Source organism: Artemia sp. Qi Xiang Cuo, chromosome 18 (genome assembly GCF_049724085.1).
Source record: "Artemia sp. Qi Xiang Cuo chromosome 18, ASM4972408v1, whole genome shotgun sequence".
Lineage (NCBI taxonomy): Eukaryota > Metazoa > Arthropoda > Branchiopoda > Anostraca > Artemiidae > Artemia > Artemia sp. Qi Xiang Cuo.
This window is the reverse complement of record NC_142811.1, coordinates 32,388,278-32,403,591: the sequence shown is the minus strand read 5'-3', so window position 1 is coordinate 32,403,591 and position 15,314 is coordinate 32,388,278. Positions and strand designations below refer to the sequence as shown.

At 29.6% G+C, this 15,314-nt stretch overlaps 1 protein-coding gene across 1 annotated transcript in view; it reads right to left on the bottom strand.

Annotated features, from left to right (window-relative positions):
- Positions 1-332: 332 nt before the first annotated feature.
- Positions 333-15,314, bottom strand: part of LOC148941414 (uncharacterized) — a 46,726-nt gene continuing 31,744 nt past the window's right edge. Inside the window, exons 3-4 of the mRNA XM_089104164.1 lie at positions 13,551-14,566; positions 333-1,489 (exon numbers count right to left, since the gene is read on the bottom strand). Of these exons, the coding sequence (XP_088960290.1) occupies positions 878-1,489; positions 13,551-14,566 (1,628 nt within the window). The 3' untranslated portion in view covers positions 333-877. The remainder of the gene's footprint in view (positions 1,490-13,550; positions 14,567-15,314) is intronic.

Genomic DNA, 15,314 nt, shown 5'->3' with positions numbered 1-15,314 from the left:
CAATTTGTTTGTATTAGTACTTGTTGTATGTTTTTTGTATAATTGTTTACTTTAATTTCTGTTCGTTTGGGGTTTCATTTATTCTTCATTATTAATGTCACGTCGTTTCGAGTTTGAATTATTATTGGAATTAATTTCTGCTTGTCATAGGTTTGATATGTTTTTTTTTAATTTCTTTGAAAAGCTTCTTTTTCTTAAATTTTCTTCTTAAAATTTATTTTCGCTTAAACAATCTAAAAAGTCCTTATCCTCTCCCCTAGATTTCCTTGAATTGGTGTCACTGTGTTCCTTATGATAGATCTTTGGTAAAAGCTGAAAACAAGGAGCCAAAACACGTTCAAGTAGGCTTTTAATCTTTGCTTTTTACATTTTTAGCTAAAAGTAAATTTATAACAAGGAATTTAAGATCGCTCTAAAAGCTACACAAAATGTAAAAGCTAGTTGATGAATATAGGAAAATATTAGGTTTAGGTCTACTATCTTTCATGCTTATCTTGAACACTATCCATCTATTGATCAAATTTTATTTCTATTGTTAATTCGTTTTTTCAGAACAAGACTAAGGGTCCAATTTTATAATTTACTTACTCAGGGATGTTATTTCCTATTTTGATTTCAGTGGACTTTTCATTTAAATTTTAACTAAAAAATGGTGTGTTTAGAAGTCCAAGAATTTTTTAGGCTAAAAAAAAGAAAAAAAAACAGAACTTAGCCTGGGTCCCGGGTTATCTGGGACAGATTTAGAGGGGGCTAGAGATATAAAAAATAACCAAAATAGGTAAATTACGCTGCACATATAAGAACATTTTGGGAAAATCACCTATCCTGCTTCCGCAAATAGCGGGTCGGGCGAAGTTAATAAGTTATATATCCAGTTTTATAAGAAAAACATCGACCCAGAATGCTTAGGCTTCGTTTCAACTAATCGAACTGGTACAGAGGGATCCATCAACCGTATCCCAGGAATAGACAATAGTGGTGCGGATTCTGGCTCTCTGTCTATGCTTTTCATAAATTTTTCCGCTTCTTGGTAATATACTGCTATCTGTTCCTTTTTCTTTTTTTCTTTCTTTGTCTTTTGACTGTAATTAATTGTTGATGGTCTGTATCTGGGTTTCATAAAAATTTTGCGCAAAGGCTGGCTTAATTCACTGGTAGGCGTGGCAGCCCCATGCGGTTTTGTTTGAATTTTTACTTTTGATGCATTGTGATGTTTTTTGTTTTTAGTTATGACGGTAGCTGCCCCATACTCGGCTGAATTGTTAATCTTAGGTCCATGAACTATACCAATTTGAACTTGAAGTGTTCCTATTTCTGGGACGTTGATAAGCTTTGTCATAATAGATTGCTCCAAATTTGAATTTGAATGGTATTCAGATTTCGTAATACGTGTCATGCTTGGAATATTCTTAAAAGAAATTTTATGGATGCCACTGTTTGAACCCAAAAGGGAAGGGATTCCTGACAGATTTTTTGTTGCAATTTCTGACTGAAGTAGAGTAGTACGTACCATTTCTATAGAAGCTATAGGAAAACATTTCTATAGAAGCTCTACACCTTTTCAAAGAGTGTGAGTAGCCCCTCGCATCTAGGTAATACTTCTATAGAAGCTCTACACCTTTTCAAAGAGTGTGAGTAGCCCCTCGCATCTAGGTAATACTTCTATAGAAGCTCTACACCTTTTCAAAGAGATTCAGAGATTGAAACTGTACTAGACGGGTTTCTGCAAAGTGTTATGGGATTCCTTGAAAAAATACCATTTAAAAAAAAATAAATAAACACGTATCCATGATCTTTCTTCTGACAAAAAAAATACAAATTCCAATCAAAACTGGTCAAACGTGTTAACAACCTGTAAGTTATAGATATCTGATAACTCGTTCAGTATCGCATGTATTATTAGTGGTATCAATGGTATTTCATTTGCGTAAAGCTATCTCGATTCGCCAAAACTTTTATCATTCGCATAAAACTAACTCAATTTGCAAAAAAGGTATTCCATTTGCGTAAATTCTTGATTTCTTGTCGTGCTACTTAGATAATAAAGGAACATTTGGTTTTCTTTCCTAATTTAGTGTGTTTTCTTAGGAAAATGATCCATCGTTAACAAATTTAGCCTTAGCTAGTTAAAACTGTACATAAACTCTTGATTTTTTGTCATGTTACTTAGATAATAAAGGAACATTTGGTTTTCTTTCCTAATTTAGTGTTAAAATAGTGATTTTTTGTCTTGTTAATTAGATAATAAAGGAACATATGGTTTTTCTTTCCTAATTTAGTGTGTTTTCTTAAGAAAATGATCCATCTTTAACAAATTTAGCCTTAGCTAGTTAAAACTGCACATAAACTCTTGATTTTTTGTCGTGTTACTTATATAATAAAGGAACATTCGGTTTTCTTTCCTAATTTAGTGTGTTTTCTTAAGAAAATGATCTATCGTTAACAAATTTAGCCTTATCTAGTTAAAACTGTGCATATTGTCTTGATTTTTTGTCGTGTTAATGATATAATAAACTAACATTTGGTTTTCTGTACTAATTTAGTTTTTTTTCTTAAGAAAATGATCCATTGTTAACAAATTTAGCATTAGCTAGTTAAAACTGAGCATAAATTATAGATGTTTTGTCTTGTTACTTAGATAATAAACGACCATTTCGTTTTCTTTCCTAATTTAGTGTGTTTTCTTAAGAAAATGATCAATTGTTAACAAATTTAGCCTTAGCTAGTTAAAACAGCACATAAACTCTTGATTTTTTGTCGTGCTACTTAGATAATAAAGGAACATTTGGTTTTCTTTCCTAATTTAGTGTATTTTCTTAAGAAAATGATCAATCGTTAACATATTTAGACATATCTATTTAAAACTGGTCTTACATTCTCGATATTTTGTAGTGCTACTGATATAATAAACTAAATTTTGGATTTCTTTCATCATGTAGTGTGTTTTCTTAATAAAATGATACATAGTTAAAAAAATGAGACGTAGATAGTTAATACAGATAATAAACTCTTCATTTTTGTCGTGATACTTAGATAATAAATTAACATGAGAATTTTCTTAGTAAAAAGATCAATCTTTAACAAATTTAGCCTTAGCTAGTTAAAACTGTACATAAACTCTTGATTTTTTGTCGTGTTACTTAGATAATAAAGGAACATTTGGTTTTCTTTCCTAATTTAGTGTTAAACTCGTGATTTTTTGTCGTGTTACTTAGATAATAAAGGAACATTTGGTTTTTCTTTCCTAATTTAGTGTGTTTTCTTAAGAAAATGATCCATCGTTAACAAATTTAGCCTTAGCTAGTTAAAACTGCACATAAACTCTTGATTTTTTGTCGTGTTACTTAGATAATAAAGGAACATTTGGTTTTCTTTCCTAATTTAGTGTGTTTTCTTAAGAAAATGATCTATCGTTAACAAATTTAGCCTTAGCTAGTTAAAACTGAGCATAATTTCTTGATTTTTTGTCGTGTTACTTATATAATAAACGAAAAATTGGTTTTCTTTCCTAATTTAGTGTGTTTTCTTAAGAAAATGATCCATTGTTAACAAATTTAGCCTTAGCTAGTTAAAACTGTTCATAAATTCTCGATTTTTTGTCGTGTTACTTAGATAATAAACGAACATTTGGTTTTCTTTCCTAATTTAGTGTGTTTTCTTAAGAAAATGATCCATTGTTAACAAATTTATTCTTAGCTAGTTAAAACAGAACATAAACTCTTGATTTTTTGTCGTGATACTTAGATAATAAAGGAACATTTGGTTTTATTACATAATTTAGTGTTTTTTTTAAAGAAAATGATCAATAGTTAACAAATTTAGCCTTAGCTAGTTAAAACTGAGCATAAATTCTTGATTTTTTGTCGTGTTACTTAGATAATATAGGAACATTTGGTTTTCTTTCCTAATGTAGTGTGTTTTCTTAAGAAAATGATCCATTGTTAACAAATTTAGCCTTAGCTAGTTAAAACCGCACATAAACTCTTGATTTTTTGTCGTGCTACTTAGATAATAAAGTAACATTTGGTTTTCTTTACTAATTTATTGTTTTTTCTTAAGAAAATGATCAATAGTTAACAAATTTAGCCTTAGCTAGTTAAAACTGAGCATAAAGTCTTGATTTTTTGTCGTGTTACTTAGATAATAAAGGAAAATTTGGTTTTCTTTCCTAATTTAGTGTGTTTTTCTTAATAAAATGATCCATTGTTAAAAAATTTAGCCTTAGCTAGTTAAAAACGCACATAAACTCTTGATTTTTTGTCGTGCTACTTAGATAATAAAGGAACATTTGGTTTTCTTTCCTAATTTAGTGTATTTTCTTAAGAAAATGATCAATCGTTAACAAATTTAGCCTTAGCTAGTTAAAACTGAACATAAACTCTTGATTTTTTGTCGTGTTACTTAGATAATAAAGGAACATTTGGTTTTCTTTCCTAATTTAGTGTTAAACTCGTGATTTTTTGTCGTGTTACTTAGATAATAAAGGAACATTTGGTTTTCTTTCCTAATTTAGTGTGTTTTCTTAAGAAAATGATCCATCGTTAACAAATTTAGACTTAGCTAGTTAAAACTGAACATAAACTCTTAATTTTTTGTCTTGTTACTTAGATAATAAAGGAACATTTGGTTTTCTTTCCTAATTTAGTGTGTTTTCTTAAGAAAATGATCCATCGTTAACAAATTTAGCCTTAGCTAGTTAAAACTGTGCATAAACTCTTAATTTTTTGTCATGTTAATTAGATAATAAAGGAACATTTGGTTTTCTTTCCTAATTTAGTGTGTTTTCTTAAGAAAATGACCCATCTTTAACAAATTTAGCCTTAGCTAGTTAAAACTGTGCATAAATTCTTGATTTTTTGTCGTGTTACTTAGGTAATAAAGGAACATTTGGTTTTCTTTTCTAATTTTGAGTTTTTTCTTAAGAAAGTGGCCCATCTTTAACAAATTTAGCCTTAGCTAGTTAAAACTGCACATAAACTCTTGATTTTTTGTCGTGTTTCTTAGATAATAAATTAACATTTTGTTTTCTTTCCTAATTTAGTGTGTTTTCTTAAGAAAATGATCCATCGTTAACAAATTTAGCCTTAGCTACTTAAAACTATGCATAAATTCTTGATTTTTTGTCGTGTTACTTAGGTAATAATAAAGGAACATTTGGTTTTCTTTCCTAATTTAGTGTGTTTTCTTAAGAAAATGATCCATCGTTAACAAATTTATCCTTAGCTACTTAAAACTATGCATAAATTCTTGATTTTTTGTCGTGTTACTTAGGTAATAATAAAGGAACATTTGATTTTCTTTCCTAATTTAGTGTGTTTTCTTAAGAAAATGATCCATCGTTAACAAATTTAGCCTTAGCTAGTTAAAACTGTGCATAAATTCTTGATTTTTTGTCGTGTTGCTTAGGTAATAAAGGAACATTTAGTATATTTTTTAAATTTATTTTTGTTTAAGAAAATGCCCCATTATTGTTTTCACGAGTTAGATAAAAGATGTAGAAATTAATTTAAAGAAATTATGAAAAAATTTTCAGTAAGTAACCATTTCTTTCTTGAAGTCAACTCTTGTATACACAGTACTGAAATTTCATTCAATAAATTATGACAATATTTGTAAGTAAGTAACAAACTCTTTATTGATTCCACCTCTTGGATATACAGTACAGATACTTAATTAAAGAAATTATGAAAAAAATCTCAAGTAAGTAACTTTTTTTCTCTTTATCACAAACAATTTTCACTTAGCTCCATGATGTAGAAATTTAATTCAAGAAATTATGAAAAAATTCTCAGTAAGTAACAATTTCTTTCTTGAAGTCAAGTCTTAGATACACAATACGGAAATTTCATTCAAGAAATTATGAAAGTATTTGTAAGTAAGTAACAATCTCTTTATTGATTTCACCTCTTGAATATACAGTGCAGATACTTCATTCAAGAAACGTGATTAAACACGTTTTTTTGAAACTACATGCTATTTGCATGCCTTTCCTTGGCACCTTTACAAATGAACGGGGATTCCCCACTGCTTCCTACACAGTGCAAAAAGTGAGCAGTACGAAAGCTCCACGTTTTCTACCAGACTGGTTTTTTGGTTTTTTAGACAACACGAGAGACATGCAAAGTCGACATAGCTTTATTTCATTTTTTAAAATTCAAGAAATTATGAAAAAATTCTCAGCAAGTAACAATTTCTTTCTTGAAGTCAACTCATGTGTAGAAATTTAATTCAAGAAATTAAATTATGACAAAATTCTAAGTAAGTAACAATTTCTTTCTTGAAGACAACTCTTGGATACACAATACGGGAATTTCACTCAAGAAATTATGAAAAAAAATTGTAACTAAGTAGCAAATTCTTTCTTGAATTCACTTGTTGAATAAACAAAAAGACATTTCATTCAAGAAATTTTGACAAAATTCTAAGTAAGTAACAAACTCTTTATTGTTTTAACTAGTTAGATATAAGATGTAGAAATTAAATTCAAGAAATTATGAAAAAATTCTAACTAAGTAGTAAATTATTTCTTGAATTCACCTGTTGGATAAACAAAAAGACATTTCGTTCAAGAAATTATGACAAAATTCTAAGTAAGTAACAAACTCTTTATGGTTTTAACGAGTTAGATAAACGATGTAGAAATTAATTTCAAGAAATTATGAAAAAATTATCAGTAAGTAACAATTTCTTTCTTGAAGTCAACTCTTGGATACAGAGTACGGAAATTTCATTCAAGAAATTATGAAAATATTTTTAAGTAATAAAAAAACTATTTATTGATTCCACCTATTGGATATACAGTACAGATACTTCATTAAATAAATTATGAAAAAAAATCGCAAGTAATTAAATAGAATTTTTTTTTCTCTGTCAACTCTTAGATACACAATATTAAAATTAAATTCAAGAAATTATGAAAGTATTTGTAAGTAAGTAACAGTCTCCTTATTGATTTCTTCTCTTGAATATACAGTACAGATACTTCATTCAAGAAACGTGATTAAACACGTTTTGAAACTACATGCTATTTGAATGCCTTTGCTTGACACCTTTCCAAATGAACGGGGATTCCCACTGCTTCCTACACATTGCAAAAAGTGAGCAGTACGAAAACTCCACGTTTTCAACCAGACTGTTTTTTTAGACAACACACCCACAGAGATGACCCAAAAAACGGAAATTTCAGTAAATAAATGATAAAAAAAAAGATTTGTAAGTAAGTAACAAGCTCTTTATTGATTTCACCTCTTGAATATACAGTACAGATACTTCATTCAAGAAAACGTGATTAAACACGTTTTGAAACTACATACTATTTGTATGCCTTTCCTTGGCACCTTTCCAAACGAGTGGGGATTCCCCACTGGTTCCTACACATTGGAAAAAAGTGAGCAGTATGAAAACTCCACGTTTTCAACCAGACTGGTTTTTTAGGGACCGAACAGGAGAGATATTCAAAGTCGACATAACTTTATTTCATTTTTTTAAGGTTCATTTAGACAAGGTTACGTGCGCGCGCGTAACCTTGTCTAAATGAACCTTAAAAAAATGAAATAAAGCTATGTCGACTTTGCATATCTCTCCTGATTGGTCCCTAAGAAACCAGTCTGGTTGAAAACGTGGAGTTTTCGTACTGCTCACTTTTTTTGCACTGTTTAGGAACCACTGGGGAATCCCCGCTCGATTGGAAAGGTGTCAAGGAAAGGCAAGCAAAGAGCATGGTGTTTCAAAACGTGTTTAATCACGTTTTTCTTGAATGAAGTATCTGTCCTGTATATTCAAGAGGCGAAATCAATAAAGAGCTTGTTACTTACTTACAAATATTTTTTTTATAATTTCTTGACTGAAATTTCCGTATTGTGTGTCATCTCTGTGGGTGTGTTGTCTAAAAACCAGTCTGGTTGAAAACGTGGAGTTTTCGTACTGCTCACTTTTTGCAATGTGTAGGAAGCAGTGGGGAATCCCCGATCATTTGGAAAGGTGCCAAGCAAAGGCATCCAAATAGCATGTAGTTTCAAAACGTGTTTAATCACGTTTCTTGAATGAAGTATCTGTACTGTATATTCAAGAGAAGAAATCAATAAAGAGACTGTTACTTACTTACAAATACTTTCATAATTTCTTGAATTTAATTTCAGTATTGTGTATCTAAGAGTTGACAGAGAAAAAAAAATGTTACTTACTAACTTGCGATTTTTTTCATAATTTCTTGAATGAAGTATCTGTACTGTATATCCAAGAGGTGGAATCAATAAAGAGTTTGTTACTTACTTACAAATATTTTCATAATTTCTTGAATGAAATTTCCGTACTGTGTATCCAAGAGTTGACTTCAAGAAAGAAATGGTTACTTATTGAGAATTTTTTCATAATTTCTTGAAATTAATTTCTACATCATTTATCTAACTCGTGAAAACAATAAAGAGTTTGTTACTTACTTAGAATTTTGTCATAATTTCTTGAACGAAATGTCTTTTTGTTTATCCAACAGGTGAATTCAAGAAAGAATTTACTACTTAGTTACAATTTTTTAATAATTTCTTGAATTTAATTTCTACGTCGTATATCTAACTCGTGAAAACAATAAAGAGTTTGTTACTTACTTAGAATTTTGTCATAATTTCTTGAATGAAATGTCTTTTTGTTTATTCAACAAGTGAATTCAAGAAAGAATTTGCTACTTAGTTACAATCTTTTTCATAATTTCTTGAATGAAATTCCCCGTATTGTGTATCCAAGAGTTGACTTCAAGAATGAAATTGTTACTTACTGAGAATTTTTTCATAATTTCTTGAATTAAATTTCTACACATGAGTTGACTTCAAGAAAGAAATTGTTCCTAATTTATAATTTTTTTCATAATTTATTTAATTTTAAAAAATGAAATAAGTATTTGTCGACTTTGCATGTCTCTCGTGTTGTATAAAAAACCAAAAAACCAGGCTTGTAGAAAACGTAGAGTTTTCATACAGATCACTTTTTGCCCGTTTTCGGACCCAGTGGGAAGTTAACGTTCGCTCTGACCGGTGCCCCGGACAGGCATACAAATATAATTTAGTTTCAAAAAACTTGTTTAAACACGTTTCTTTAATGAAGTATCTGTACTGTGTATTCAAGAGGTGAAATCAATAAAGAGATTGTTACTTACTTACAAATACTTTCATAATTTCTTTAATGAAATTTCCGTATTGTGTATCTAAGACTTGACTTCAAGAAAGAAATTGTTACTTACTGAGAATTTTTTCAGAATTTCTTGAATTAAATTTCTACATCATGGAGCTAAGTAACAATTGTTTGTGATAAAGAGAAAAAAGTTACTTACTTGCGATTTTTTTCATAATTTCTTTAATGAAGTATCTGTACTGTATATCCAAGAGGTGTAATCAATAAAGAGTTTGTTACTTACTTACAAATATTTTCATAATTTCTTGAATGAAATTTATGTACTGTGTATCCAAGAGTTGACTTCAAGAAAGAAATAGTTACTTACTGAGAATTTTTTCATAATTTCTTGAAATTAATTTCTACATCGTTTATCTAACTCGTGAAAACAATAATGGGGCATTTTCTTAAACAAAAATAAATTTAAAAAATATACTAAATGTTCCTTTATTACCTAAGCAACACGACAAAAAATCAAGAATTTATGAACAGTTTTAACTAGCTAAGGCTAAATTTGTTAACGATGGATCATTTTCTTAAGAAAACACACTAAATTAGGAAAGAAAATCAAATGTTCCTTTATTATTACCTAAGTAACACGACAAAAAATCAAGAATTTATGCATAGTTTTAAGTAGCTAAGGCTAAATTTGTTAACGATGGATCATTTTCTTAAGAAAACACACTAAATTAGGAAAGAAAACCAAATTTTCCTTTATTATTACCTAAGTAACACGACAAAAAATCAAGAATTTATGAATAGTTTTAATTAGCTCAGGCTAAATTTGTTAACGATGGATCATTTTCTTAAGAAAACACACTAAATTAGGAAAGAAAACCAAATGTTACTTTATTACCTAAGAAACACGACAAAAAATCAAGAGTTTATGTGCAGTTTTTACTAGCTAAGTCTAAATTTGTTAAAGATGGGCCACTTTCTTAAGAATAAACTCAAAATTAGGAAAGAATATCAAATGTTCCTTTATTACCTAATTAACACGACAAAAAATGAAGAATTTATGCACAGTTTTAACTAGCTAAGGCTAAATTTGTTAACTATGGATCATTTTCTTGAGAAAACACACTAAATTAGGAAAGAAAAACAAATGTTCCTTTATTATCTAAGTAACACGACAAAAAATTAAGATTTTATGCACAGTTTTAACTAGATAAGGCTAAATTTGTTAACGATGGATCATTTTCTTAAGAAAACACACTAAATTAGGAAAGAAAACCAAATGTTCCTTTATTATCTAAGTAACACGACAAAAAATTAAGAGTTTATGTGCAGTTTTAACTAGCTAAGGCTAAATTTGTTAACGATGGATCATTTTCTTAAGAAAACACACTAAATTAGGAAAGAAAACCAAATGTTCCTTTATTATCTAAGTAACACGAGAAAAAATCACGAGTTTAACACTAAATTAGGAAAGAAAACCAAATGTTACTTTATTATCTAAGTAACACGACAAAAAATCAAGAGTTTATGTACAGTTTTAACTAGCTAAGTCTAAATTTGTTAACTATTGAACATTTTCCTAAGAAAAAACACTAAATTAGGAAAGAAAACCAAATTTTCCTTTATTATCTAAGTAGCACGACAAAAAATCAAGAATTTATGTGCTTTTTTAACTATCTAAGGCTAAATTTTTTAACAATTGATCATTTTATTAAGAAAAAAACAATAAATTAGGAAAGAAAACCAAATGTTCCTTTATTATCTAAGTAACACGACAAAAAATCAAGAATTTATGCACAGTTTTAACTAGCTAAGGCTAAATTTGTTAACGATTGATCATTTTCTTAAAAAAAAACACTAAATTAGGAAAGAAAACAAAATGTTCGTTTATTATCTAAGTATCACGACAAAAAATCAAGAGTTTATGTGCGGTTTTAACTAGCTAAGGCTAAATTTGTTAACAATGGATCATTTTCTTAAGAAAACACACTAAATTAGGAAAGAAAACCAAATGTTCGTTTATTATCTAAGTAACACGACAAAAAATCAAGAATTTATGCACAGTTTTAACTAGCTAAGGCTAAATTTGTTAACGATAGATCATTTTCTTAAAAAAAAACACTAAATTAGTAAAGAAAACCAAATGTTCCTTTATTATCTAAGTAGCACGACAAAAAATCAAGAGTTTATGTGCTGTTTTAACTAGCTAAGACTAAATTTGTTAACTATGGATAATTTTCTTAAGAAAACACACTAAATTAGGAAAGAAAACCAAATGTTCCTTTATTATCTAAGTAACACGACAAAAAAATCAAGAATTTATGCACAGTTTTAACTAGCTAAGGCTAAATTTGTTAACAATGGATCATTTTCTTAAGAAAACACACTAAATTAGGAAAGAAAACCAAATGTTCGTTTATTATCTAAGTAACACGACAAAAAATCAAGAATTTATGCACAGTTTTAACTAGCTAAGGCTAAATTTGTTAACGATAGATCATTTTCTTAAGAAAACACACTAAATTAGGAAAGAAAACCAAATGTTCCTTTATTATCTAAGTAACACGACAAAAAATCAAGAGTTTATGTGCAGTTTTAACTAGCTAAGGCTAAATTTGTTAAAGATGGATCATTTTCTTAAGAAAACACACTAAATTAGGAAAGAAAAACCAAATGTTCATTTATTATCTAAGTAACACGACAAAAAATCACGAGTATAACACTAAATTAGGAAAGAAAACCAAATGTTCCTTTATTATATAAGTAAAACGACAAAAAATCAATAGTTTATTTAAATTTTTAACTAGCTAAGGCTAAATTTGTTAACTATTGATCATTTTCTTAAGAAAATATACTAAATTAGGAAAGAAAACCAAATGTTCCTTTATTATCTAAGTAGCACGACAAAAAATCAAGAGTTTATGAGCTGTTGTAACTAGCTAAGGCTAAATTTGTTAACAATGGATCATTTTCTTAACAAAAGACACTAAATTAGGAAAGAAAACCAAATGTTCCTTTATTATCTAAGTAACACGACAAAAAATCAAGAATTTATGCACAGTTTTAACTAGCTAAGGCTAAATTTGTTAACGATAGATCATTTTCTTAAGAAAATACACTAAATTAGGAAAGAAAACCAAATGTTCCTTTATTATCTAAGTAGCACGACAAAAAATCAAGAGTTTATTTGCTGTTTTAACTAGCTAAGGCTAAATTTGTTAACTATGGATCATTTTCTTAAGAAAACACACTAAATTAGGAAAGAAAACCAAATGTTCCTTTATTATCTAAGTAACACGACAAAAAATCGAGAATTTATGAACAGTTTTAACTAGCTAAGGCTAAATTTGTTAACGATGGATCATTTTCTTAAGAAAACACACTAAATTAGGAAAGAAAACCAAATGTTCGTTTATTATCTAAGTAACACGACAAAAAATCAAGAAATTATGCACAGTTTTAACTAGCTAAGGCTAAATTTGTTAACGATAGATCATTTTCTTAAGAAAACACACTAAATTAGGAAAGAAAAACAAATGTTCCTTTATTATCTAAGTAACACGACAAAAAATCAAGAGTTTATGTGCATTTTTAACTAGCTAAGACTAAATTTGTTAACGATGGATCATTTTCTTAAGAAAAAACACTAAATTAGGAAAGAAAACCAAATGTTCCTTTATTATCTAAGTAACACGACAAAAAATCACGAGTTTAACACTAAATTAGGAAAGAAAACCAAATGTTACTTTATTATCTAAGTAACACGACAAAAAATCAAGAGTTTATGTTCAGTTTTAACTAGCTAAGGCTAAATTTGTTAACGATGGATCATTTTCTTAAGAAAACACACTAAATTAGGAAAGAAAACCAAATGTTCCTTTATTATCTAAGTAGCACGACAAAAAATCAAGAATTTACGCAAATGGAATACCTTTTTTGCAAATTGAGTTAGTTTTATGCGAATGATAAAAGTTTTGGCGAATCGAGATAGCTTTACGCAAATGAAATACCTTTGATACCACTAATAATACATGCGATACTGAACGAGTTATCAGATAGCTACAACCTACAGGTTGTTAACACTTTTGACCAGTTTTGATTGGAATTTGTATTTTTTTTGCCAGAAGAAAGATCATGGATACGTGTTTATTTATTTTTTTTTAACTGGTATTTTTTCAAGGAAGCCCATAACACTTTGCAGAAACCCGTCTAGTACAGTTTCAATCTCTGAATCTCTTTGAAAAGGTGTAGAGCTTCTATAGAAGTATTACCTAGATGCGAGGGGCTACTCACTCTCTTTGAAAAGGTGTAGAGCTTCTATAGAAGTATTACCTAGATGCGAGGGGCTACTCACACTCTTTGAAAAGGTGTAGAGCTTCTATAGAAATGTTTTCCTATAGCTTCCATAGAAATGGTACGTACTACTCTACTGACTGAATCAATGAATGACTATCATTTGTCTTAATCTCTTCTGAATTATTTGGTATTCCTTTCTTGGTGTTTCTAGACACGGTTGCAGTGGTTTGATTTAGCTTTGCACTATTTATCACAAAATGGTGGGAGTTAGATGGGTTTCCTGTGGAGAGTTTTGACTGATTCATTGAATCGCTGTAATTTTTCTCTTTTTCTTCGGAATTGTTGTCTTTTTCTACATATTTTCCAACTTTTGAGGCTGTTATTTTAGTACCATCTAGCTCAAGCTCATTGATAACCAACGGCTTTCTTGTAGTAATATCTAACCAATTTAACGACATGTTTATATTTGCATTAGTTTCTTTTGAAGCGTTCGATTTTTCTTTTTGAGTATCTAATACCAATATTGAGTTGGCTTTATTTATTTTTAGGCTGTTCATCGAATGCTTGCAACTTCTGGACAATTCTCTTCTGGGAGGCTTCGACCAATCAAATAGCTGCCATTCATATAAGATTTGGCTTCTAGTTGTATTGTTTATTGTATATTGGTCTTTTTTACGATTAAAGTTATTGTCTTTCTTCTTGTTACCCGACTTGGAATTATTCCCAACCAAAATCTGGGCATAGCTTTCGCTCTTAAATGATGCTCGAGTCAGCACATCTTTTTCTGTATTGGGTACTTTTCCATCTTTTACAATGGTTCTTTTATTATGATCTTCATTTCTGAAATTGTAGTTTCGTCTTTTTTTGCTAATTTTGCTCCCCTTTCGCTTTTTAATTTTTCTATGAGCTACCTTGGATTTAGAGTTATTTGTCAGTAAAGGGGTGAATACTGAAACTTTTGTCTTTTTTTCAGGAAGTCTATCAGATACTTTCTTATAGTCAACTAGTTTTCCGAGGCTTGTCTTTCTATCAACACCAGGGTTAACATGTATGAAGTTGGCATTCAAAGAGGAAACGTTTGGTTCCAACTTTTGAATTTCACCGAATCTTCTGTCATTGCGGCTATTTTCTTTTGCCACAGTATCGCCCGCTGAAAATGAAAAAAAAATTAGCCTTTAATATTAAGAAAATTGGCTTCAGCGATTGTACAAACGCTGACACAAGGCTATGACAAGTAAAAGCATTACTCATTATCTGTGCTTTTACTTGAAATTATATTATCAATGTAACAAATGTGATGCTTAAAGTACAAAAGAATTAGCAAAAGGTGTTCACGATAAAGCAACATTTTTTCGTAATAAGCAGGACTCTAACAAATCAAACTTGAAAATAACGTATCAAAACCAGCACTATAGCGCTGTCTAAGTAAAGAGTCAAATGCCTGCAATGTACCGTTTCGTATTAAATTTCTTTTCCTAGACACCTCTGATGAAACTGATGGTCACAGGAAATATAAACAGACCTCATTCAATTGATAATGATAGTTTAAGTGCTCTTTTTAAGAGTTGAAATTGAGTAAAAGCCAATGTACTCATACGTACCATCCGTACCCCTTTTCCTACCCTTTTTCTCTATTACCCCCAAGATTTCTCATCAGAATTTTGAGACAAACTTTAGGTTTAAATTAGTCGGAAGGTCAAAAAGATAGGAATTTGGTGATGACGGGACCTCCACAGCCCCTTGGACAAGGGCCGTCAATAATATAAATTGCCAATTTTTAACACATAGGTTTTATAATAAAAAAGGGGGGACTGGCTTGATGTCAGCTGAGCGATCATCTCAAAGTTTTCAGGGATCGGTCTCTGGGGGAAAAGGCCAAACATTTTGTTATGGGAGGA